General features: G+C 38.8%; 3 protein-coding genes across 3 annotated transcripts; all 3 read right to left on the reverse strand.

The window, feature by feature from the left end:
* Positions 1 to 5,306: 5,306 nt before the first annotated feature.
* On the reverse strand, positions 5,307 to 7,619 carry LOC145890134 (uncharacterized). The gene has a single exon (XM_082981171.1). The coding sequence runs from the start codon at positions 7,617 to 7,619 to the stop codon at positions 5,307 to 5,309; it is 2,313 nt and encodes a 770-aa protein (XP_082837297.1).
* A 1,535-nt stretch (positions 7,620 to 9,154) lies between these two features.
* LOC145889739 (uncharacterized) lies at positions 9,155 to 16,604 on the reverse strand. Its single transcript, XM_082980758.1, has 18 exons — positions 16,512 to 16,604; positions 16,258 to 16,430; positions 16,085 to 16,115; positions 15,948 to 16,022; positions 15,834 to 15,887; positions 15,559 to 15,705; positions 15,290 to 15,385; positions 14,865 to 14,939; positions 14,163 to 14,237; positions 13,904 to 13,978; positions 13,175 to 13,249; positions 12,239 to 12,328; positions 11,846 to 12,003; positions 11,719 to 11,777; positions 11,555 to 11,660; positions 10,718 to 10,876; positions 10,483 to 10,613; positions 9,155 to 9,286 (listed from the first exon to the last, which is right to left on the reverse strand). The coding sequence occupies exons 1-18, from the start codon at positions 16,567 to 16,569 to the stop codon at positions 9,199 to 9,201; spliced, it is 1,725 nt and encodes a 574-aa protein (XP_082836884.1). The 5' UTR covers positions 16,570 to 16,604; the 3' UTR covers positions 9,155 to 9,198.
* A 2,339-nt stretch (positions 16,605 to 18,943) lies between these two features.
* Positions 18,944 to 24,553, reverse strand: LOC145890135 (uncharacterized). The gene is made up of 15 exons (XM_082981172.1): positions 24,496 to 24,553; positions 24,238 to 24,410; positions 24,067 to 24,097; positions 23,930 to 24,004; positions 23,816 to 23,869; positions 23,541 to 23,687; positions 23,272 to 23,367; positions 22,854 to 22,928; positions 22,593 to 22,667; positions 21,099 to 21,191; positions 20,865 to 20,939; positions 20,461 to 20,535; positions 20,166 to 20,261; positions 19,740 to 19,814; positions 18,944 to 19,113 (listed from the first exon to the last, which is right to left on the reverse strand). The coding sequence occupies exons 1-15, from the start codon at positions 24,551 to 24,553 to the stop codon at positions 18,944 to 18,946; spliced, it is 1,368 nt and encodes a 455-aa protein (XP_082837298.1).
* Positions 24,554 to 26,278: the final 1,725 nt, after the last annotated feature.

Here is a 26,278-nt window from a genome sequence, read left to right on the forward strand (position 1 = left end):
AGCGCACCATCACTGCTGTACCCAAACCTTTACATTACCCTAACGAACTCACACAACGACCGTGAAACCCACCGAGACTATGGGCCGTTTGCGCACCTGCCATCCACGCAAAGTCAATCAGGCATGTCGAATTAAAAATAAACATTGAATAGGAACTACCAAGTACATAACAACGCGAATGCATTAAAAAACGTTACCTCGCCACGTGTTGTCGTTCTGACAGCGTTTTGTGAATTGCAAAAAAACAAAATTTTCGTGTTCCATTCATTCAAAGTTATTCGTTTCTGATTTGCATTGCGCTGCACAAAAATGAAACATGGTCTCCCAACAAGTTCAGTTAACCCCATACATGGTGCAGATGCTAAATACGTACAATAATACGTTGATTTATTCATACATTTAGAGGTCTAAATGACAAGAAACAGATAGGCCACATCAATTAAGCAGTCATACCCAACAACATTTACAAAAATAGATGAATAAAAATCTTCTTTCAATAAATAATAAATTTGAGTTTTCGTGACAATACCAACAAAACCAAAGTGGCTGAAACGATTAGTGCAACAATATTGCACAGTAGCGGTTGCTGCTAAATAAACGGCGGCCCACGAACGTTCCTTGTTTTGACCATCTCTATTTACAACGACAATGATGTTGAGTAGGTATGGAATATTGGGTAACTACAACGAAAGACTTTTCATGCTTATTTGGGCAGAAAGAATTGTTTGACTTGTTTTTCAATAGGCCTTGTTCGCCGCAAAGCTGTTTAATATGTACACCATAATAACTTTGTTTGCATGGCAGGTGCGTAAACCGGTAATGATTCAGTCCGCTGGCGTTTCTAAAGTTTAATCTGAAAGTGGTTTGTGATTTGATTAATCGTTTTCAATCGATGTTTTGTACAGTGGAGCAGCAATTTATTCGTAAAATTAGTACTTACAGGATACTGGTTATGTGCACTTAGCAAAAGTGATTTGCCGTTATGCGGAATTTATTCGTTTGTTTTTGATGGGAAGCAATTTTCCGCATGGTTTTAGCGGTAAACTGTCAGAGCAGCATGGCCCAGGCTTTTGTTGAGGTCAGGCTTGGGCAAACGCAAGATATAGCCTACTGTGTTTCTAGCTCGCTCGAAGTCCGCCCATCAAAGGGGTTCTTTGGCAGATAGTTGAAAATCGTTGGTTCGATCATAACCAAAGCGATAAACAATGGTATTTGCTGTTGTTGTATTTGTTGTATAACATGTACTACTTTTAGGATAGAAGTAGAATAACGCAACCACAAACTTTTGTTTGCCTCTCAAAACAAGTATGTATAGTCCAAGTTACGCAACGTCCTTTATCCAGCCTTCGAATAATCAACAAACTCGTAAGTTTTGGGATGGTTAAAAGGAATTTGTACTTTTCCTCAGTATATTCAACTAACTTAATTTTATGATTTACTCCATAAATATATATTGTAGGATACGAGCAGTCACGACCTGGTGAACATAAACAGTTGTCAGATGTACGTTCTGAACTTATGCAAAGCTTGAAGATGGTCAAGATGTTGTTGGTGATGTTGGGGGTGCTTATTCTGATGTTAATTGTAACAACATTAAGTTTGGTACGTTTATAGTATTCGCTACAGTTATATTTTGTAACGTAAATACCTGGTAGAAGATGCAGCAAAATTAATATTTCCTTTTTTAGGTTTCAACACAGACCGGTAAAATCAAAGGTATGTGACCTTTTTTCAAACTGGTAGTGGCTATGTGCATTGACCACAATTTTTAACTTTTCTTACCTAACCAGTATCATAACATTGAGTCTTGTCATGTACACCCTGGAAGCTTTTCGTAACATGTGATAATTTCAGATCAGTTGAAATCAAATCAAGATAATGCTAAAGAACAGTTACAACATGCAAAAAATACAGTGAAATCCGTGCAAGGTAAGAATAATATCAACGTTTATTTGCACATGATTCCGAAAAAATTAATCGTTGTCATTTAGCATTGAAATTATCACGGGATTTTGAGACGTGAGACGTGTTCTTTGTTAAGAAATAGTACGCCCACGTCTTTTTGCGTGTGTGTAATGTTGTCCAGACCATTGCTGATGTGATTGACGATCTTTTCTTCAAAGGTAGTTTGCGGCTTGAATATCAATGTTCTGCAGGGACAGGCTTGAAGGTTGCACCGCTTGAATGAACCTGACAACGACTACCATAGTCGCATGGGAAAGCTCAAATCTAAAGCCTTGGGAACTCCATTTAAAAAAAAAACATGGATAACGATATTCTAAAACTAGCGAAAGACTGAAGAAAACATGTTTGGTCCCAGTGTTATCCGTTGCACATCCATACAATCCACATACTATGGTAGTGTTACGCTTCTTAAAATAAACGCTTTCCTTGGTTCTCAGGACGCTGCATTCACGGCTAACCACAAGCCTGTTCCAGCACAACCGTTTAGATAAAATCTTGTTCATAAAACCATAAAAATTGCACAGCCGAAACACAATCTCCCCAAAAACAGTCTCCCCAACGATTTTTCTTAGCGTCTCGTGTTCGTCCGGTTTTTCTTTTCTCTCGCCAGTCATTGGCCCAACCGTGTCACGTGAGAAGGGAGCTAGCGCTACGATATCAAATCAACGTGCGGTGACTGGTGCGTTCGAGACACTTAAATAATAAATTCCAAAATATAAATCAATACAAAACATTTAAGTGAACAGGTGGAAGGTGAAATAACAAAAGGTGAAAAAGAACGTGGCGTAAAAGAGTACGTGATTTAACGAAAGCGTGAAACTTGGAAATGAAACGCAAACAAGTGGGCAAATTCTTTTGCGCTACACACTCCCCCCTCTATGTCGAGGCACTCCCGTGCAGACTTATGGGGAATAGCGCTGAGTGGGACGGCGATTTACGCGAAGGCGACTGGCAATTCCGTTGTCATCGCGAGAGTTCGGTGCCTGCGCATTTTCTTCGTTTTCGGTGATATTGGTCCAGGTCACCACTTTTGTCGTGGGGTCTCCCGTAGGTTACAATGTCCGGACTTCCTCTTCCACGGTTGGTCGCCCCTCCGTCTTGTCCGCCCCTTCACCTTGAATTTGTTTGAGGCGATTATAATGGACGACTTTTCGGTGTCCTTCTTCGTCCTCGATCTCATACGTCACGGCTGACTTGATGTCCACCACTTTGTACGGGCCTTTGAACGGAAGGTGAAATTTCCTCGCCATCCCTGGCTTCACCGCGGGGTCTGTTAAGAGAACAAAATCACCCACATTCAGCGGTTTGCCCCTCTTATGTCGGTCGTACTGCGACGCCATGCGCCGTCTTTGTTTCCGCAACGTTTCACGGGCCACCTCTTCAGCTAACTGGAGCCTAGCGCGTAGCCCTTCCAGTGGTTCCGGGAATGGATCGCGCTGGGCGGGAGCACCGAATAAATCTGCTGGGAGTCGTAGAGCGTGGCCATTTAACAAATAATGTGGTGACACACCTGTACTTTCATGGACACTCGCATTATAGGCGGCGACCACCGCCGACAGCGCCTCATCCCAGCACCGTTCATCGCGCTGTACGTAATTCCGTATCATGGAGAGTATTGTTCGGTTGTTGCGTTCGCACGCACCGTTTCCTTGAGGATGATACGCGGTCGTCCGGGTCTTTCGGCAGCCCATCAACCGTGCTAGCTCTTTAAATAAAATAGATTCAAAGTTTGCACCTTGATCGGAATGGATTACGTCCGGGACGCCGTGTACCGTAAACCAACGATGAAACATTGTCCCGGCTACGTCTTCTGCCCTTTACGTCCTGAGTGGCCATGCGCGCACGTATTTAGTGAATATGTCGCATGCAACCAATACGTATTGATTACCACTGGAGGTCGCCGGAAGTGGCCCCATTATGTCCACCTCGACCCGCTCCATTGGTTGCATCTCCCCGGAAGGAACCAACGGAGCGCGGGGCCTTGCTGTAAACTTCTTACTTCTTTGGCAGTGGCGACAGGAACGGACATATGCCTCAACATCGGTCCTCCAACCGGGCCAGAAGTGTCTTTCTTCGATCTTCGAACAGGTTTTTGCCATCCCGAGATTGCCACCGCCAAGTGGTGCGTCGTGCAAAACGGACATAATCGTTTCTCTGGTGGTCTGTGGAGTGATAAGGCGGTACACACACGCCCCCGGTTGATGTAAGGAGTCACTCGTTTGATACAACAAGTTGTTTTGAACGATTAACCGCCCGAATTGCCCCCAAAGGTGTTTGGTCATCGTCGAGGCAGACCTAACAGTTCGGTAAGGTGGTCTCTTGCCAAGGTTTAACCACCTAAAAGCCGGGGAAATTTCGGGGTCGTCGTGTTGGGCTTTACTTATTTCCTCGTATGGCAGTCCAATGGAGCGACGCAAGTCTAAGGAATAAACTTCTTCTGTACCGTTGCGACGACTGTTTGTGCCGTAGGAAGTGTTGACCGGAAATGGCATCGCTTCTTCCTCTTCATTGGTCAAGCGGCTTAGTGCATCGGCGTTGCCGTGTTTTTTTCCCGGGCGATGAATCAGTGTGAAGTCGTACTCTGCGAGGCGTTCAAACCAACGCGCACACTGGCCATACATCTCCCGCGACTTCCACAACCAGCGGAGTGACGAATGATCAGTCCGCAGGAGAAAGTGCCTGCCAAGCAAATAACACCTATACAATTTAACGGCGTATACTACAGCTAACAATTCTTTTCGCGTAGTGGAATAATTGCGCTCAGCTTTCGATAGCGATTTGCTGCCATAGGCGATCACATGTTCTTTGCCATCTACTACCTGGTACAACACACATCCCACCGCGTTATTGGAAGCGTCGGTATCTAATACAAAAGTCGCTGAAAAGTCCGGGTGCTGTAGAATAGGTGCTTGTGTAAGGCGTCGCCTTAGTTCGTCGAATGCATCTTGTTGCTCTTCCCCCCATTTGAATGTTCGACCCTTTTCTGTGAGCTTGTGTAACGGACCAGCCACCCGAGCATAATCTTTGATAAATCTGCGATAATAAGAAGTAAGGCCAACGAATTGTCGAACACTCCTCGGGGTAGGCCAGGAACTTACAGCATCTATTTTGCCGGGATCGCAAGACACTCCTTTATCGGAAATCACATGCCCCAAAAAACTTACTTGCGATTGAAACAAATTGCATTTGGTCGGTTTCAACGTGAGACCCGCCTCTACTAACCGATCGAGTACTCTACTTAAACGATCCATGTGCTCTTCAAAGGTAGTGGCATACACTATAATATCGTCGAGGTATGCCAAAGCGCCGCGCCATTCCATCCCGTTTAGAACTAGCCGCATTCATCTCTGAAAACTAGCCTCGGCATTGCACAGTCCCATGGGCATAACATTAAACTCGTAAAGTCCCATGTGCGAAGAAAAAGCGGTTTTCTCTCGGCAGTCATTCCGCATTGGAATCTGCCAATAGCCTGACTTAAGATCAAGAGTTGAGAAAAACTTCGCATGAGCCATTTCGTCTAAACTATCGTCCACCCTTGGTATCGGGTAGCTACACTTTTTCGTAAGAATGTTTATTTGCCGGTAATCCACACAAAACCTCGTCTCACCAGACTTTTTCCGAACCAGAACGACGGGACTTGACCACGGCGATTGCGAAGGGCGCACCAAACCCTGTTGCTCCATCTCCCCGACAATTTCCTCCACTTTCCTTTTGTTTCCTGGGGCCATCCGTCGTGGCGGTTGTCGGACCGGTGCATGATCACCTGTATCTATCGCGTGTTCGGCCAAGTGGGTCCGACCGAGATCCCCTGCCTCTGTGCAAAACGCGGCTTGTTTCCTAGAAATTAATTCTTCGACACGTTTTTTCTGAGCGGACGTCAGTCCCTCATTAATTGAAACGGAATCTATAATCCTACCCGCTCCTGAGCGGCCGGCCTTTGGGGTTCGTTGCGCTGTTGTCGTGATCGAAGCAATATATTCACTGTTGATGCAGCCTCTGTCTTCGCACTCACAACCTGGCGGTGGAAAGGATTCCACTGCAACACAGTTGTCGTCAGACGAACATGTGACGTTGCCGGAGGTCAGTATCGGAGTCAGGCGAGCAACATGCGAATCTGCAAGCAACCTCACCGGGTCGTCGGACAAATTTGCTAAAAATACCGGAACAGTTGCTTGCGAAGTTATAGTTACATACGTTCCGCCGAATAAACTATTTCGGAGTGTGAAGTCAAGGTTTTTCTCAACAAGAACTTGCATCGCACTAGGGACATTTTCTGGGGGATTCCTTATGAATGAACCAACAACGCATACCTCTGAAAACGGTGGGATCGTCACATCTTCTTTTAGACGTACATCTGTGCGTTTACAGTGGAAGGGGGAAGAAAGTAGAGCCGCGGAACCCGATCCAACGTAGAACAACATTTTTTTGTAACAGAGTTGGCAACCGTTGCTCTGAATGAAGTCCAGGCCTAAAATGCATTCTTCTTGAATGTAGCGTGTCACGCACATTCTTTGCGATAAGCGTAACCCGCAAATCCTTACGTCAACATCGACAGCGCCGTCCATCAAAATAACTTCTCCGGAAGCGTTGACATACTCTGTTTCCAACGGTAAGGGTTGTAACACCCCATTAGGCGTAGCTTTAAGTGACTTATATACGCGACGGTTTAATACGCTTATCGTAGCGCCGGTGTCTACTAAAGCGCACACGATCCGATCTCCCAACAATATGTTCAGGTAGCGCTTTTGTTTGTTCGTCTTGGCTATTCCTTGCACGGTAACCCGCGACTTACTTGGTGTCGGCCTTTGCTGGGCGGTGTTCACCACCTGCGATGGGGATTGTTGACTTGATGGTCTAAAAGGTGTAGATTTAATCGTCCTATCGCCGACGCGTGGTCGACCACAATTTCTTGCCACATGGCCACGTACCCCACAGTTGTAGCAAGCGCTTGTAGACTTACTTGGGCGCAACCTTGGTGGTCCGGGTCGCTGGAGAACGTCGAAATCACGGCGCATGGCATCGAGCTCGTTACGAAAGCTATCAATAGATCGCTGCACATTCGAATTAAGCTCGACCAAAGTGTTTTTGAGTTCGACCAACTCAGGATTTCGGGTTGAAGTTATCGATGTAACGGGAAGAGAGCCGTGTGACACATCGGACTCGACGACCATTTTAGCACAAACACTGAAATCCCGCTGTGGACACTTTTGTCTAACTGAGTCCACTAGTTGGCGGTCCTTGAGACCCCGCAATAAAGCGAGAAGCATCACCTCATTTTTAATGGCGGCGTCGGCTGCCCTCGGGTACGCACGGGCGGCTAAAGCTTCTATGGCATACACGAAAGTTCTACCGTCTTCTTGTGGCCCTTGGATTCGGTTGACCAACTGGCTTCTTAGCGCGCATTGGCCAGTGGCGTTTACTCCGACTGCTTTGGCTTTAGTAACTATCTCTTCAAATTGCATTTCGTACAGATTATCGGCCCCGTTTTGAATATCCCATATGAAGTCTTTGTCAACATTTGTTAAGAAAAGGTGCTTCTTAACCTCTTCGGTAGCCTTTATGCTGGCGCAATAAGAATTAAAAACTTGTAAAAATGAGTTAAAATTGTCTCCGTTTCTAAAATGCGGGGGAGTCAAGCCGATGTTAAAAGCCATCTTCCGGATCAAGAAAAAATATGACGAACCTTGGTCCTTTCTCGTGTGACAGGAACTCTTCTTCTGTGGTTGCAGCGTCCTGGCGTGCTCGCCAATTTCGTGTTACGCTTCTTAAAATAAACGCTTTCCTTGGTTCTCAGGACGCTGCATTCACGGCTAACCACAAGCCTGTTCCAGCACAACCGTTTAGATAAAATCTTGTTCATAAAACCATAAAAATTGCACAGCCGAAACACAATCTCCCAAAAAACAGTCTCCCCAACGATTTTTCTTAGCGTCTCGTGTTCGTCCGGTTTTTCTTTTCTCTCGCCAGTCATTGGCCCAACCGTGTCACGTGAGAAGGGAGCTAGCGCTACGATATCAAATCAACGTGCGGTGTCTGGTGCGTTCGAGACACTTAAATAATAAATACAAAAATATAAATCAATACAAAACATTTAAATGAACAGGCGGAAGGTGAAATAACAAAAGGTGAAAAAGAACGTGGCGTAAAAGAATACGTGATTTAACGAAAGCGTGAAACTTGGAAATGAAACGCAAACAAGTGGGCAAATTCTTTTGCGCTACAGTAGTATGCAAGGCCCACCCACTCTCGCTCGTATACTCTTCAAGTATACAGAGGTATAGCACATTGTCACGACGAAAAGACGCACAAGATAGGTTGTCACAGCCTTGCAAACACTGAGCCCCCGGTAATTTTGGCAACCACGCATAAATGGTTGTTAGTACAAGCCATTTACCAACACCTAAGGGGCCAATCTCACATCGCTACACATTAACCCTGCCGAAACTATGGCATTTATGTAGCCACCTGTGTTTTTTGTCGTGCCTAATACGTTGGTCGATCAAATATCAATTTTTTCACACGGTTGAACAGACATCGAGCTATTTGGAATTTAGAAAAATATAATGGAAACACCGACCTAGCCATGTTGCTTCACCACTTCATAGTGTAACATAAACAACACTGGAATATCGACAACGCAAAATGTTATCAGATTGTTTTTGTAAAACTTAATCGCCCTTTATCGCCCATTATAAAGTAAGTGTTTTTAGGGCATATCGCCCCTGTTTCCACTAACAGAGTGGCAAGCATGATAACCGTTAACAGTGCCGTTGCGTAAGGTCAGGTCGCTGCCGGCAAATTGCCTTAATTTGTTACTATTCTTTTCTGCCGTTGTTCTGCCTTTTTTCGATCCACCCACCGCTTCTATTGGTTTTATTCAAGGCGGTTTAATGAACCTTTTAGTTTTTGCTGAAGCCGACAGTTGCTTACCCCGTCTTTACATCTGCAAAGTTTGTGAGTCTTTTTTTACATTGACATTCTTATATTTATGTTAGTTTTGAAACGTGTTGTTTATGTGTTTTAGTGATACTGATGATACTTAAAAGCATAAATGAAATATATACGATGGAAAAACCCATAAATGAAACATATAAGTGACAACAAAATACTTGGTCTGTCGTTATAAATGCAGTAGTAATTTGACTCTGGCATATAAAAACATATCGTCACCAAGTTAAAGGAAGTCAAACATTGCTTTGCGCTCAACGATCAAAATGGTTTATAGATGGTCTTTTATGGTTTATAGATGGTTTGGAAGACACGAATAAAATCAATCAGAGCAGATCTCAAGCTTTGTGTACTTATATATGCAGATGGATATCTGAAAAAAGAAATTAGTTTAGACTATGTTTATTTCTTCAATCTCATATAAGAAGCCGTTGCACTCAGATGTGGATCGCATTTTTTGCGTGATTGAGGCAAACAGCATTATTAAAAGACTTTAAAAGGCGAAATGGTAGTATAGTCACTAACGCTATACTAATTGGACCTAACAGGTCGAAACAATGGCTCAACATGCAGCATAATTAAACATAATATTGGCTTCATTTTTTCAGCAATAAAGTTGTGCTAATCTATAACCAAACATCCTACTGATTTCCAGTTTGTGTATTTTTTTCAGATTTTTTTAAGCAAACACATTCTATCACATGCCAATGCACATGACCTCACTTGACAGCCTCCACTGCTATACCCAGCGAAAGGCCCTTGGAAGATCTCGAAACATTTTGTTGATTTATTAAATAAATTGCACCAACTTTAAACACGAAAATCGGCCGTATTGTTTACTTGGTTTTAACTTGAAACAAAAATATTAGTTTTTAGGAATTGTCTTTGTTTACAAACTGAAAAACCAACACCAGAAAACAGCAGTGGCACATTTTCTTTTACAAAGTCCTAATTTTAATTCAATTAAAATGAATGCCACCTAACTAACAAAGAAAGTTATCCAGGTGAGCGTGGTCCCGTGAAACAAGAAATTACCACTAACTGTAAATAAAGACAGACAGAAAGAAAGACAAAATAAGAGTAAAGAAATTGCACGAATTCCATAAAACGTACAGGCCTTAACTTTAACATTGTCGCCGTTTTGGGTTAAAACGTGCTGTTGAAATTACAAATAATGATTTCTTTTTGTCTGAGGGTCCATTTTATCTTACATTGATATAGGTTTTAAATTGAAACAGGTTTAAACAGTCGTAAAAAAAATTCTGAAGCTTATTTTTACACGTTTGTAATGTTTAATATCCTTATAGTATCATTCATATGAATCAATTGGCACTGAGTTTTTCAGGGCCTTTGGAATACTTGCACGACAGTAAAAAAAATGGAAAAGTAATGGTCATATTTATGCTGCATTTGTTGTACACCGGTGCTATGTGAAGAGTCAAAGTTTATTGCGCTTTTCTTCTTGAGAAGCAAATTAAATTTTGGCCCAACAATGCGTTACGGTCGGACACAGCTGGTTTAGGCAAAAGTTGTTGCAGACTGAAAACTTGTATTTGCAGTAATACCAACCTTGCAGCGAGAATGTAGCAGAAGTATTGATTGCTGAATTGACCGGAAAGTCGCGCAGTGTTGTTCGTGTAACTTGTACCTGGTTTATTGTCTTTAAAGTGAAGAGTGCTGCTTCCAGTTGAATCAAAAATCTGCAACAAACAAAAGCAAGAACATTGGATACATATTAAAATTTAACCAATGTGCGGTGTTACAATATTTCCTGTTACTTCAACCTTTTTATTCAATTTCTTACTTCAGTGCTTGACATGCTTAGAAATATCTGTATGATGGATGGGTCGGGTGTTCCATACACTTGATAAGTCTTGTATGATGAGTAGATTGAACCTTGTGTGAACGAACCGGAATCCGGTGCGTAATATCCGCCTCCATCAGCTCCCAAGTCTCCAGATTCCTGAAGTCAGATATTACTATCAATTTTTTTGAATAAAAAAGCCAAAGCTTAGATGCTGTTAATCCTTTTAGGTCAATTTTATTTGTTAGTTATAAAGTTATTCCAATAAACAGTAGAGAGGCCATAGGCGTCCATTAGAAAGCAAGGAGAGCATTCAACCCCTTTAAAGAGACAAAAAAAGCACATAGAAAATAATCTATCTTCAAAACTAAAATATTGAACAGCAGGTATCTGCAGTATTATATCAAATTATCTCCCCTTCCTTTGTTTGAAAATTATCAAATGATTCACCGACGGGTCTGCTCTTTATGGGTATGAAATGAACAACGAGCGTTTCCGCTACAGTTTATGAACTAAGTTATTCAAAATAACTTACTGTTAACAATTGCAACAGCAAAGCAAAATAAAACGTGATCTGACGTAGCGGTAACATGCAGCATTAACAGCGTTCATAGGCGAACAGTATAAAGAGTGTTCTTTACTTAGGCTAGAGTGAAATAACCCAATGGCTCAGATTTGTCCAGCGGGCCGCAGTTTGCCCGTGTCTGTTGTGTACTCGATTGGTTTTGGAATTTTTATATATGACCTTAGAAATTTTAACATATAGCACCATTTGAAAATATTCGTAAAATTTTGCTTTTGAAGGACGATTCTTTAATAGGACTCAAACATTTATACCTCAATAAAAAAACTTTGTCCACTACGTTTTCGGTTTCTGATCAACATCGCCAAGATAAACGGATGATCGGTAACCGATGTAACCGTGAACGATCCATCTTCAGCCCTGAATAAATACAAGCATTTGGCGAGTAAATACAGCTTTCATTATCCTTCCAAACTACCTGTATGTTTCGTTGTAATGTATTGATATTGGTTGATCGCTGTCTTTCCAAACTCGTAACTGGTAAATCACAAAACTGTAGTAAGTTGTAAATGCAAAAAGATTCGTTTCATTTGAATTCTCTTTACCATATTTCCGCGATCGTATATATCGTGTCCACCGTCATTTATACTGTCATTTCGGTTACCATCGTATTTAAACTGGTAAAAATTTGGAATTGAAGTTTGGAAAGATCGAGTTGCAGCTTTACTGAGTGCTCTCACATATCGCTCCAATTCTCTTTTTTCTTAAAAACAAAACGTAAGTCAAGATGCACTGATGAGACTTCCCATGTCGAAAAAGTGGCTCCTCATGCAGCTCACTTAAAAATACCTTTACGCTTGGAACAGCAATTAATTCTATTCGCATTCAATTACATCTTCCAGTATTTTCGTGTTTACATGTGAATCAATTAGGCTGTAATCCCATAGGCGGAAATCTGTTAACTTGAAATTTTTTTTGGCTTAAATTTTTACACGTACCGCCGCAAACGCTCTCTTTCATTTTTCCAGAAGACGTTGTAGTCTGATTCTTCAAAGTTTGCATGACGTTCCTAAACCTTGCAACTTCACCTAAACAACAGAACATTGGTGGTCGCATAATGACGAGCGTTTCCTTGAAGCTTGGTTGTTTATCTATCACTGACGTCACACTGTTAGTGATGCGCTTCCGTATCTCGTGAGATGATCTAAACCAGGGGTTCTTAAACTAATAGGGCGCTCTCTAGGGGGCGCGGAAGGTGGAGCAAAGTTTTGCAAAACCCGTCTAGCGACCAATCTATGATCTATTTAGTTTTTTGTGTACCCAAACCTTATGAAAATTTGAGCAAAGATTTAGCTGTTTGTCCGCAAAACAAACTACGGGGTAACTGTTGATGCGATGTTTGTCATTGGGATGACGAAAGTAGTTTTAACTTACTGGCTAGTGGTTTTGTATTTGTGAGGTGCAGCCTACATGCGATGTTCATCGCAATTCACTAAACCACGCATTAAACACCTGGATTAAGAAACAACACTCATTTCTTATGTTCTCTCGTTGGTGAGTGATATTACAAATAAATACAAACCTCTTTTTGAATTAGATTCCTTTGAGGGTTGGAAGGGAGTGCTAGATTTAATAAATAATCTCAGGGGGCGCGACTAAAAAATAGTTTTCTAAGTTATCTGAACAAACAGGAAGTTTAGTGAGTAAAGTTAATCGTTTGTAAGTTTGGATTACAACGAAGTGAACATAATGTGATTTTCTGAAACAAAAACGTTTCAAAAGGTTTTTGTAGCCGTTTGCATGCAGTGTTACCTCCTGCAGAAGTCAGAACATTACCCTTAATAAGTGAATATTAACTATACGTCTCAACGAATTCCTTTACACATTTTGCCCTACCTAATGATTGAATAAAACGTTAAAAGTAATATTTTTACCCTGTACCGAGGTTACGCTTCCCTGGATAGCTCTCATGCTTTGGTTGCTTCCATCCCGATGTATCTCCAGTTGACCTGAACGTAGGCTATGTATTTTTCACATTGCAAGATGTTTAATTTGTTACATTTTAAGTATATAATGCTTTTGTGCTTCAATATCAACAACGTTAGTATCTCTCAAGGGTTGTCAAAATAATCTCGTTCAATTATTCAACTTTAGATCCTTCGCAAATGCTGTGCTGGTGAAGATTTATTAAGGCCACTTAAAGGAAATATATTTCTTTATAATCCACAATTTCTAAGATATTCAACTGTGTTTTCAGGCTCTTGCTATACTGTTGCTCCAGGTTTAGTTTAATGTAATGTGCTGTTTTGATTATAAAAGTATGACTTTACACAGATTTTGCACAATCAAATAATTTATGTTAAATCCATACCTAAATACTGCATTTTAACTTTAATAATAAACATGGCCCATTAATTCTACTTAGAATATTCAAGCATTGTTTAAATTTTAGGCAAAATCCAAGTATAATGACACATAACGAAGAATGTCTCCCATGTCACCAAAAGCATAGAAAGTAAAAATTAGGGTGTTGTCGAAATTTAATTTTGTTGGCGAAATTTAATTCAAGTTAATCGAATATTTGCATTTACCCCGTGTGCTTCACATTAGGACAAAACATAATATAATATTTTGCACATGTTTCAAGTAAATACGGTCCTTACTTTGTATCAATGCTACACTTCTCTGAATTCCTTGAATTACAACTGTGGTTTCATTTCCACGAATTTCCATTTGACCTGAAAACAACATAGTCGGCATTTCCTCATCACCATTTTAATTTTGCAGACCTAGTGTAGCACAATTTTTTTTTTATCAGGATAAAGGACTAGTGGTACCACAGGTTGAGAAACACTGCCCTATGTGCTTTAATTGAGAATATTCCAATCTTTTGAACAGCTTTCAGAAAACAAAGGTTCTTACTTTGTATCGATGTTAAACTTCCCTTTATGCCTTTAATCACAGCAGTAGACTCATTTCTATAAGTTTCCATATGGCCTAAACACAACATAGCAATACTTTTTGTAACTTTTTAACACCTTTTCACTATCTTTGTAATCCTATGATCCTTAATTTTTTGCGCAAATAAAACATATCAGTTATATCACTTCTCAACGCTTGGATTTGTGAAGGTGTTGTCATTTGTTTCCGTAACGCGTTAATGTAGTGATATGTAGATTTTTGCTGATCTAAACAACAAGTTTGGTATGTTTATGTTTCGAACGATGATGGCACAGTGATTAGTTATAACATAGTACCTTTTGTAGCAATAGTCCAAGAAATATAGCAATCTTGGACTATTAAACGGGGAACGTTTTAAACGGTTAGTGTTCAAGCGGGGTTTAATGACACAGGAAATGTTTGTATTCCTATTTTATTACTCTGAAATCTGGTTGAAAGTTTAGATTGATACATGGTCAATAATACGTTGTTGCTAAAGGAAGAATAAGTTTAAAGTAAAACGAAGTTCGTTCACATGCAAAACGCATAAATGGAATCGTCCAACTGCAAAGTAACATTTTTGGCGATCTCCGTTGTGGAATTTTTGTCGTTAGGTTTACTAGCATCAAAGTCATGCAGAATTAGGCATACAAATTCACAAATAATAATCAAAATGGTCATTACCTTGTATTGCGGACATATTTATCCGAATTTCTTGCATGTTCTGAGTAGTTTCATTTCGATGTATTTGCATTTCGCCTAGACAAACATTGGCATAAATAACTTTTGTAACAAACCAAATGACGAATCAACTATGAAGTTGTATTTGAATAAGACGCTTTTTAAAACATTTAATCGTTGCGTTTACTGAAACTAAGGAACTGACGATGCCCACAGGGCGAAATATATATTCCAAACAACAGCCGGACTGACCCTGTTGTCAAAAGTTAGTGCGTTGTGTGCATAATGCCATTACGGAAGTTACACTTGCTATTGCCAGGCCAACATTTGCTGCCTGTGGTTTAGATCTAAATTTTTTAATATTTGAAGTAATTACAATGGAGTTTGTTCAAACCTGTTGGTTAATATTATGTGCAGTTAAAACTTACCAAGGAAATTTTCACTTTTCGTGAATTGAATTGTTGAAGTTGTGGACATATGTTTCTGCAACGCTTGTATGTAGTGATGTGTAGCATTTTGCTGACCTAAATCCCAAGTGTATTGTGTTAAGTTTTCTCCATGGAAATGTCCATATTAAGACAGTTGCACATAATAATTTTTCCTGTTTTTAAAGTTAAATCAGGAACAATAGTGAACACAAGAAGTTGTTACGTCCATTGAAATACCCCTCCTGGTTGCAGCAACAACAAAATATTACCTTTTATTTCATTTGCGATGGAGTTTGTTTGGTCAATACTGTCATGATTATCACGAATTAAACTTCTAATCACAGAAAGGCGACCCTCGTTAGTCAATGTGAAGTTCTTGCGGTCGAGACGAATTTGAAGTATTTCCTGGTATAAATCTTAGTGGAAAGATTAAACTGTGAGTTTGGATGTTTGCGATGTCGGTAGTAAGACATGCATAAAAAATGGTAGTATGCCATCCATAAGTATTAAAACTAAAAGAAACACGTGTTGTAGACAAACGAACCTTTGAGAAACTCAAAATTTTCTGTAATGATGTCCAGTTTTTTTTCCAAAATATCTGAAACCATTGACGAAATCGTTTGGGGTCACTAAAGATAATCAAATCAATAACTCTAACCGTTTTGTTCTTTGAGCTGACTGGTAAGTATTATTTTAGGAGATCCGCGTTCTTTGCAGGGTGGGACGTTAAGTTCTGTGTAAAAATATATGTACTATGTAAAATAATGTATCATATATTTAAACAATACCACTTACTTGCTGGGAGGCCACTAAGTTTTGCATCAATCTACAAAAATATGAATGAAACCTTCGGTTTAAGCGCAGGAAATATATGCACTAGTATGCGTTGTATTCTTATAGTTTTCATTAAAGTCCAACATACATTAAACGCACTATAACGGTATTTTGTTTAATGCATTGATGCTTACCCAAAAGCACGTTACACCAAAACCAACCAACATAAAGATGCCAAATAACACCACTGAAACTCCCCCAATCTTTATCGTCTTTTCCATCAAGCGCTCCATATTTCGTAACTGCCCTGAGGTTTCATCGCGGGGAATATTGTTTGTCGTTTGGCATGACGAACCAGCAGTGCCACCTAAAACAAACGGAAAAAGTGCCACATTTTAGCAACAAAACTAAACCCAATGGGCTTCACGAATATTGATCGGTATGTTACCTTGATCAAACGATGTCGTTGCTATTTGGTGTAATAATTCTCCTCTTTCTGTACTCATGTTTCGGATCCTCACGTTACGTACTTTGCTACAACTGTATTTTGTTGAAATGAAATAGTTTAAATGCAACTATTTGAAGGAAGCCTAAAATCGCCTCGCCTATGTTCCGCTCGAATTTGATGTACTTCCAACTTTCGGTACAGAACGGTATGTTGGGCGGAGCAGGAAGTTTCAGGCCCTCGATTGACTGGAGCTGACTCAACCGATTGCTCTATCAGCCATAATACATTTCTGAAAGATGCTGCAGAGCCACCAAAAATTACAACCTAGCTAGTTTACAAGGAGCCTAGTATTTGCGCATTTTCAAATCATTTTTTGGCCAATAATACGTTCGACAGCTAATTTTGAAGTGAAAGCTCCATTTGGTCAAAGACGGACCCCATGAAACAAATCCATATCATATCATAATTGATTAACGCTTGGCTTGACTCCCGTTGTATTGTTATTAATTACTTATGGCCCTCAAGGAAGCACCAATAGATCCATGAAGGGTTTTTCGGGCATTGCGCGTTTCAAAGACTTCCTTATTGAACACGTTTGCGTGCGATTGTAAGTCACGTGGGAATGAACAAAAGCATGAAATTGTGCCAATTGTGTGAATTCATCATATCGGGTACAGAGTTAAACCTAAACTTTTACGATTTTTTAAAGATACGCTACATTTTTTGTGGCGATTGTGGCGAAATATTTTTAATTTTTCAGTTAGTTTCTATGTATTTCTATTCAAACGTAACGTCGTGAAGTGCAAATATTTAATATTAATTTCAGTGAAGATTGGAATTAGGACAATGGTGTGCGACAACCTATAACCTGATTGTAGTATATTAACCAATTGTCGGGAACACGTGTAGTCCATTGGCATTCTTATGCATAGGCATTTATTAATGTAGAAAACTGCATTTCGTTTGTGTTATGTTCATAATGCTCTTAAATATCTATCACTCAATTGACAATATTTTTGGAAGCGTTACAGCGAAAATTCCGATTAAAGAGAAATTTCCGATTATATTTTCATTTTTACCTGTTTTGATTAAGATAATATGTAATATATCGTTACCGAATGCCAAATGCCAGTATTTTGTTTATCTTTAAATCGGCGGACTAAACCATGCGCCAATTGACAACCAACAATAGGAGCGGTATTTACCCTGGACAATATTGTTGTATGCTTGCATCTGTTGAGTAGTTTGATTTCGATGAATTTTCAATTGGGCTAAAAACAACATGAAAGTTTATATTTATTGATAAGTTTGAATAATTTTGTTTGCAAATTGCAGTATATTTTTTGTCAATTCCAATATTTGCAGTTGAATCAATGACTTGATAAGTACAGTTGAAAATTCTTACCATGGGCATGGATATTTCTTACCTGTAACATAACTTTGCAGGGCTTGCATATCAGCGATGGTGCCATTTCGATAGTTTTCTAAGTTATCTGAATAAACAGGAAGTTTTGTGGGTAGAGTTAATTGTTTGTAAGTTTGTTGTACAACGAAGTGAACATAATGTGATTTTCTGAAACAAAAACGTTTCAAAAGGTTTTTGTAGCCGTTTGCATGCAGTGTTACCGCCTGAAGAAGTCAGAACATTACTCTTAATAAGTGAATATTAACTATACGTCTCAACGAATTCCTTTACACATTTTGCCCTACTTAATGATTGAATAAAACGTTAAAAGTAATATTCTTACCCTGTACGTAGGTTACGCTTCCCTGGATAGCTCTCATGCTTTGGTTGCTTCCAACCCGATGTATCTCCAGTTGACCTGAACGTAGGCTATGTATTGTACACATTAGTTTTCAGGCTCTTGCTATACTGTTGCTCAATTTTTAGTTTAATGTAATGTGTTGTTTTGATTATAAAAGTGTGACTTTAAACAGATTTTACATAATCAAATAAGTTATGTTAAATCCATACCTGAATACTGCATTTTAACTTTAATAATAAACATGGCCCATTAATTCAACTTAGAATATTCAAGCATTGTTTAAATTTTAGGCAAAATCCAAGCATAAAGACACATAACGAAGAATGTGTCCCATATCACCAAAAGCATAGAAAGTAAAAAATTAGGGTGTTGTCGAAATTTGATTTTGTTGGCGAAATTTAATTCAAGTTAATCGAATATTTGCATTTACCCCGTGTGCTTCACATTAGGACAAAACATAATACAATATTTTGCACATGTTTCAAGTAAAAACGGTCCTTACTTTGTATTAATGCTACACTTCTCTGAATTCCTTGCATTACAACTGTGGTTTCATTTCCACGAATTTCCATTTGACCTGAAAACAACATAGTCGGCATTTCCTCATCACCATTTTAATTTTGCAGACCTAGTGTAGCACAATTGTTTTTTTATCAGGATAAAGGACTAGTGGTACCACAGGTTGAGAAACACTGCCCTATGTGCTTTAATTGAGAATATTCCAATCTTTTGAACAGCTTTCAGAAAACAAAGATCCTTACTTTGTATCGATGTTAAACTTCCCTTTATGCCTTTCATCACAGCAGTAGACTCATTTCTATAAGTTTCCATATGGCCTAAACACAACATAGTGATCATTTTTGTAACTTTTTGACACCTTTTCACTATCTTTGTAATCCTATGATCCTTAATTTTTTGCGCAAATAAAACATATTAGTTATATCACTTCTCAACGCTTGGATTTGTGAAGATGTTGTCATTTGTTTCCATAACGCGTTAATGTACTAATATGTAGATTTTTGCTGATCTAAACAACAAGTTTGGTATGTTTATGTTTCGAACGATGATGGAACAGTGATTAGTTATAACATAGTAACTTTTGTAGCAATAGTCCAAGAAATATAGCAATCTTGGACTATTAAACGGGGAACGTTTTTAACGGTTAGTGTTCAAGCGGGGTTTTATCAGACAGGAAATGTTTGTATTCCTATTTTATTGCTCTGAAATCTGGTTGAAAGTTTAGATTGATACATGGCCAATAATACGTTGTTGCTAAAGGAAGAATAAGTTTAAAGTAAAACGAAATTCGTTCACATGCAAAACGCAGAAATGGAATCGCCAACTGCAAAGTAACATTTTTGGCGATCTCCGCTGTGGCATTTTTGTCGTTAGGTTTACTAGCATCAAAGTCATGTAGAATTAGGCATACAAATTCACAAATAATAATCAAAATGGTCATTACCTTGTATTGCGGACATATTTATCCGAATTTCTTGCATGTTCTGAGTAGTTTCATTTCGATACATTTGCATTTCGCCTAGACAAACATTGGCATAAATAACTTTTGTAACAAACCAAATAACGAATCAACTATGAAGTTGTATTTGAATAAGACGCTTTTTAAATCATTTAATCGTTGCGTTTACTGAAACTAAGGAACTGACGATGCCCACAGGGCGAAATATATATTCCAAACAACAGCCAGACTGACCCTGTTCTCAAAAGCTATTGCTTTGTGTGCATATAGTGCCATTACGGAAGTTACATAGCGATTGCTAGGCCCACATTTGCTGCCTGTGGTTTATATCTAAATGTTTTAATATTTGAAGTAATTACAATGGAGTTTGTTCAATCCTGTTCGTTAATATTATGTGCAGTTAAAACTTACTAAGGACATTTTCACTTTTTGCGGATTGAATTGTTGAAGTTGTGGACATGTGTTTCTGCAACTCTTGTATGTAGTGATGTGTAGCATTTTGCTTACCTAAATTCCAAGTTTATTATGATAATATTTCTCCATTGACATGTTCATGTTATGATAATTAGTTGCACATATTTATTTTTTCTGATTTGAAACTCAAATCAGAAACAACAGTCATAGAAAGGATGAGCATGTGAGCGACAATTAAGAACAAACCGTAATACAATATTTTGCACAACATTTAGATAACAAAGGTCCTTACCCTGTATTGATGTTAAACGTCTCTGCATTCCTTGCATCAAAGTAGTACTTTTATTTTCGAGAATTTCCATTTGGCCTGAACACAACAAAGTTATCAAACATTTTTGTGACTTTTTAACAACTTTCTACTGTTTATTTATTCCCATGATTCTTTGTGGTTTATAGGTAAAATTAATGGATATTATTACACTGTTACTGCAGGAAGGAAAAAGTGTTTGTTTTCTTCTAGTTTCATTACAACAGCGTTCCTTAAGTTACAAAATGCAGTAATGGAATCGTCAAACTGCAAAGCAACATTTTTTGCACATGTCCGTTATGGAAGTTTTTTTCAAGAGGTTTATTGCCATCACATCCCACAGGACTAAACCATTTAAATTTATAAGTTTTAATTAAAATGGTACTAACCTTGTAATGCAGATGCATATATCCGAATTTCTTGCATGTTCTGAGTAGTTTCATTTCGATACAATTGCATTTCGCCTTGACACACATGGCATAAATAACTTTTGCAACAAACCAAATAATGATTCAATTATGAAGCGGTTAAGATATTTTGTAATTTTACGAATGCACTTTTTGTTTAAGTTGTCAATGCTGTGAGGATTTAAATGCTTTGCCACACAATCAGAAGTTACTCACCAATCACAAAATTCTGCAATGCTTGAATTTGTGTATTTGTGGTCATCTGTTGAATTTCACGATATGAAGTATTCTGAAAACTCTCCATCTTTCCTAAAGGGCAAGTATAAAATATTTTTTACTGCCACATTATTGTGGTTCAATTGTTTCCATAAAACTTCTTTTCCTTTTTTGCGCATTCCCTGACATATTTACAACATGGCAAATGTTTGATTTGTAGTTTGTTAAACATCGGCAAGTGCGTTTGTTCTTCCCTTCTGAGCGATAAGGTCAATGCTTTTCAAGGAGTGTGACAGGCGTGGGGGATTATGTGATAATCAAATGCTGGTAACGAGGTTATTTGTTAATTGTCCGAAAAAATTAGGTAAGTGCTTTTTTGTGGTAGAGAGTCGCCTGGTGCATTATTATGAATGCTCCGTACGAATTTGCTCACTTTAACACCAATACAAAGATGAAGTTGTCTTGGCATAATAATCTTTGATGTATGTTTTACCAATTTTAATTTATTCACTGAAAATACCTATTTACATGATAAGTTCACATGCTCTGAAGGTTTTACAGTTTTCCAGTAACATTAGGCAGATAAAATTTTGGTGAATTTAGGCATTCAGATATAAGCTGATTAACGTCTTATGGCGCCCGGGCATCCTTGCGAATTAGGGATCTTTTGTGCAAGCACGTTTTACTTCCTGATTCATGAAATTTATATGGGACAGAACTGTTGCATAGTTAAGGCAGTCGTGCCAACGTCTGGACAGCAATCGCGACGCGGATATCTGGTTATATATCTGCTGTGGTTTGAAACAATTTCATGGATAACAAACAATCGTCACAAACATTGCTCTTAACATAAAACCGTTAAAAACTAGCATTTTTTACGAAAAGAAATATTTTTTTATATGTGCAAAAAAAGCCATAATATTGCAAAGCTGCAGACAGGGTGTGTACACGCACTGTTTCGACCAGTAAGGTCTCATCAGTGCAGCTGTTGTGTGGCACTGTGCTAGCTTTCACACTAGCAGGCACACTAGTCTCCACTTTGTGGTACCTTTCGGTCAACGTCGATCTGCAGGGTACCCTATACTAGGTACCGAACAACAGAGACGACGAACCACTGTGGAGCGCACTATGGCCAAACGGAACTGCTTGGTAACCGATAGTGCAAAAGGCATAAATAAATGATTCGGTTACCAAGCAGTTCCGTTTGGCCATAGTGCGCTCCACAGTGGTTCGTCGTCTCTGTACCTAGTATAGGGTACCCTGCAGATCGACGTTGACCGAAAGGTACCACAAAGTGGAGACTAGTGTGCCTGCTAGTGTGAAAGCTAGCACAGTGCCACACAACAGCTGCACTGATGAGACCTTACAGGTCGAAACAGTGCGTGTACACACCCTGTCTGCAGCTTTGAAATATTTTTTTATTTTAAATATAAACCATATCATATTGCTGTACACGAAAATTGTGAATTTCTGCCTTCGTTAGGTAACCCATACCTTGCATGAAACTTAGATTTTCTTTAACTTCTTGCAACTTCTGAGAAGATATATTTTGATGTATTTTCAATTCATCTGAACATAACGTGATGTGTTTTATTGCTTTGAAAAGTCAAGGAAATACTAAATGGAATCGTCAAACTGAAAAGTAACATTTTTGGCGATCCCCGTTGTGGAATTTTTGTCGTTAGGTTTACTAGCATCAAAGTCATGCAGAATTAGGCATACAAATTCACAAATAATAATCAAAATGGTCATTACCTTGTATTGCGGACATATTTATCCGAATTTCCTGCATGTTCTGAGTGGTTTCATTTCGATACATCTGCATTTCGCCTAGACAAACATTGGCATAAATAACTTTTGTAACAAACCAAATAACGAATCAATTATGAAGTTGTATTTGAATAAGACGCTTTTTAAAACATTTAATCGTTGCGTTTACTGATAAGGAACTGACGATGCCCACAGGGCGAAATATATATTCCAAACAACAGCCAGACTGACCCTGTTGTCAAAAGTTAGTGCGTTGTGTGCATAATGCCATTACGGAAGTTACATAGCGATTGCCAGGCCAACATTTGCTGCCTGTGGTTTAGATCTAAATTTTTTAATATTTGTAATTACAATGAAGTTTGTTGAAACCTGTTGGTTAATATTATGTGCAGTTAAAACTTACCAAGGACATTTTCACTTTTCGTGGATTGAATTGTTGAAGTTGTGGACATATGTTTCTGCAACTCTTGTATGTAGTGATGTGTAGCATTTTGCTTACCTAAATCCCAAGTGTATTTTATTAAGTTTTCTCCATGGAAATGTCCATATTAAGACAGTTGTACATAATATTTTTTCCTGTTTTTAAAGTTAAATCAGGAACAATAGTGAACACAAGAAGTTGTTACGTCCATTGAAATACCCCTCCTGGTTGCAGCAACAACAAAATATTACCTTTTATTTCATTTGCGATGGAGTTTGTTTGGTCAATACTGTCATGATTATCACGAATTAAACTTCTAATCACAGAAAGGCGACCCTCGTTAGTCAATGTGAAGTTCTTGCGGTCGAGACGAATTTGAAGTATTTCCTGGTATAAATCTTAGTGGAAAGATTAAACTGTGAGTTTGGATATTTGCGATGTCGGTAGCAAGCCATGCATAAAAAATGGTAGTATGCCATCCATAAGTATTAAAATTAAACGAAACACGTGTTGTAGACCAACGAACCTTTGAGAAACTCAAAATTTTCTGTAATGATGTCCATTTTTTTTTCCAAAATATCTGAAACCATTGACAAAATCGTTTGGGGTCACTAAAGATAATCAAATCGATAACTCTAACCGTTTTGTTCTTTGAGCTGACTGGTAAGTATTGTTTTAGGAGAACCGCGTTGTTTGCTGGGTGCGACGTTAAGTTCTGTGTAAAAATATATGTACTATTTAAAATAATGTATCATTTATTTAAACAATACCACTTACTTGCTGGGAGGCCACTAAGTTTTGCATCAATCTACAAAAATATGAATGAAACGTTCGGTTAAGCGCAGGAAATATATGCACTGTATGCGTTGTATTATTATAGTTTTCATTAAAGTCCAACATACATTAAACGCACTAAAACGGTATTTTGTTTAATGCATTGATACTTACCCAAAAGCACGTTACACCAAAACCAACTAACATAAAGATGCCAAATAACACCACTGAAACTCCCGCAATCTTTATCGTCTTTTCCATCAAGCGCTCTATATTTCGTAACTGCCCTGAGGTTTCTTCGTGAGGAACTTCGTTTGTCGTTTGGCATGACGAACCAGCAGTGCCACCTAAAACAAACGGAAAAGAGCCACATTTTAGCAACAAAACTAAACCCAATGGGCTACACGAATATTGATCGGTTTGGTATGTTACCTTGATCAAACGATGTCGTTGCCATTTGTTGTAATAATTCTCCTCTTTCTTTACTCATGTTTCGGATCCTCGCTTTAAGTACTTTGCTACAACTGTATTTTGTTGAAATGAAATTGTTTAAATACAACTATTTGAAGGAAGCCTAAAATCGCCTCGCCTATGTTCCGCTCGAATGTGAAGTACTTCCAACTTTCGGTACAGAACGGTATGTTGGGCGGAGCAGGAAGTTTCAGGCCCTCGATTGACTGGAGCTGGCTCAACCGATTGCTCCATCAGCCATAATACATTTCTGAAAAATGCTGCAGAGCCACCAAAAATTACAACATGAACTCCTACTATTACCTAAAGTCAACTGAATTTTCGTAAAATATTAATTGACTGTGTCGTCCTTTTCTGTGCACCTGCAGTGCGAGCACGCTTTTTGCCCTTTGCTTTGTTAACCACTAAAGCTCACTGTTTTCATGAGAAGTTGGGAGATTGACCATTTCATGTCTCCTGCAAGCAGTGCGCAAGTTTCGCTTTCAAGCTACTGTTGTATCTTTTTAGCGGAAAAACCTACTTGGACAGGAGTTCAAACCTTTACATGCTGTAGTCACAAGAGAAAAAAGTAGCATCAAAAAGCCTACATATTTTTAAAACTTTAAAGAAGTGACTTGATTTGACATGATTTGGCTGCAAATCTACAGCAATCAGATCGATCATTTAAATTTTCAACACGCGCAAGTATTGGGAAAAAGGAGAATTTCTGAATATAAATATTTGTCTCTAAATATTTTAGAAGATGGGAATTTTACAGAAAAATTTATGTCAGAAAAAAGTCATCTCTACAAACTGCAATGGGTATGTGGATTTTGCTACGTGCATATCACATACCTGAAGATTTGACTACTACTGCAACGAATCAGCAATATTGTACACTTCACTGTATGGCAAAAGCCCCAAATGAGTCATTGATGTATCATTGTGAATCCCATTGATTGATATATGCACCATGCGAAACCAAAATTGGTCGATGTCAAAAATCAAGACCCAAAAAGTTTGCTTAATCCAAATCAGACTTGCATTTATGTTGAATAAAATTGTTTCCTTATGTGTTATTTTCCTGCTTGGTTTGTGACGTGGTTATAGCTCTTACCCATATATATTTAAATGTGCGTCAGCAGCCGCAATGCATACTTCCGCGTCTATAGGGCTATTTTGCAGTGAATATATTTCTGGAAACTGGTAAGTGACGTAAGATGTGGTTCAAGCCGTGAATATGGATTGCCGCGAAAGACGCAATTCTACTTCCTTATTTGCAGGACTGCAGCGCTTAGTATATATATATGTTTCAATACACACCAATGCAAAATAGTACTTTTAACTCAGCGAACATTCCTCAAAATCTTGTTAAAAAGTAAAAGTCGCGGGTCCCGTGACCCATAAACGCCACTTTACCCCACTTGTTTACTTTTTTTATTGTTAAGAAAAGTACGACAGCGGCGAGTAATTGAAAAAAACAGGAAGAAAAAAAGAAAGAAAAGAAAAAAAAAGCAAGCACAAGGGCGGGAAATGGGAACAGAGAGACAAATTATATGGGTACACGTCGAGCAGGGTACGACTACTTTCTTTTATATAGATTTTCCGTTATTTTTGGACCAGCAATGTTCAACTTAATAGTTCTGGTCGATTGAAATATGAAATTTCCGTCATTGTACAAATTCCGTCATTGCCCTTGTTTACAACCTGATTTCAGACACCTTAGAAAGGTGCTAGCGACCCCAGTGGATGTCGTGATCCACCA

The sequence above is a fragment of the Ascidia mentula genome, chromosome 2 (assembly GCF_947561715.1).
Source record: "Ascidia mentula chromosome 2, kaAscMent1.1, whole genome shotgun sequence".
Classification (NCBI taxonomy): Eukaryota; Metazoa; Chordata; class Ascidiacea; order Phlebobranchia; family Ascidiidae; genus Ascidia; species Ascidia mentula.

What these genes read in the sequence shown, in the direction of transcription:
- LOC145890135 (XM_082981172.1), bottom strand. Translation starts at nt 24,553, where the DNA reads ATGAGTAAAGAAAGAGGAGAATTATTACAACAAATGGCAACGACATCG. An exon ending in GAAAAGTGAAAATGTCCTTG is followed by an intron (nt 22,929 to 23,271) that starts GTAAGTTTTAAC and finishes ATGTTTGTCTAG; the next exon opens with GCGAAATGCAGATGTATCGA. An exon ending in AAATATGTCCGCAATACAAG is followed by an intron (nt 22,668 to 22,853) that starts GTAATGACCATT and finishes CGTTATGTTCAG; the next exon opens with ATGAATTGAAAATACATCAA.
- LOC145889739 (XM_082980758.1), bottom strand. Translation starts at nt 16,569, where the DNA reads ATGAGTACAGAAAGAGGAGAATTATTACACCAAATAGCAACGACATCG. An exon ending in AAGTGTAGCATTGATACAAA is followed by an intron (nt 13,250 to 13,903) that starts GTAAGGACCGTA and finishes GCCTACGTTCAG; the next exon opens with GTCAACTGGAGATACATCGG. An exon ending in TGCTACATTCTCGCTGCAAG is followed by an intron (nt 9,287 to 10,482) that starts GTTGGTATTACT and finishes TTCTTTTTTCAG; the next exon opens with ATATCCATCTGCATATATAA.
- LOC145890134 (XM_082981171.1), bottom strand. Translation starts at nt 7,619, where the DNA reads ATGGCTTTTAACATCGGCTTGACTCCCCCGCATTTTAGAAACGGAGAC.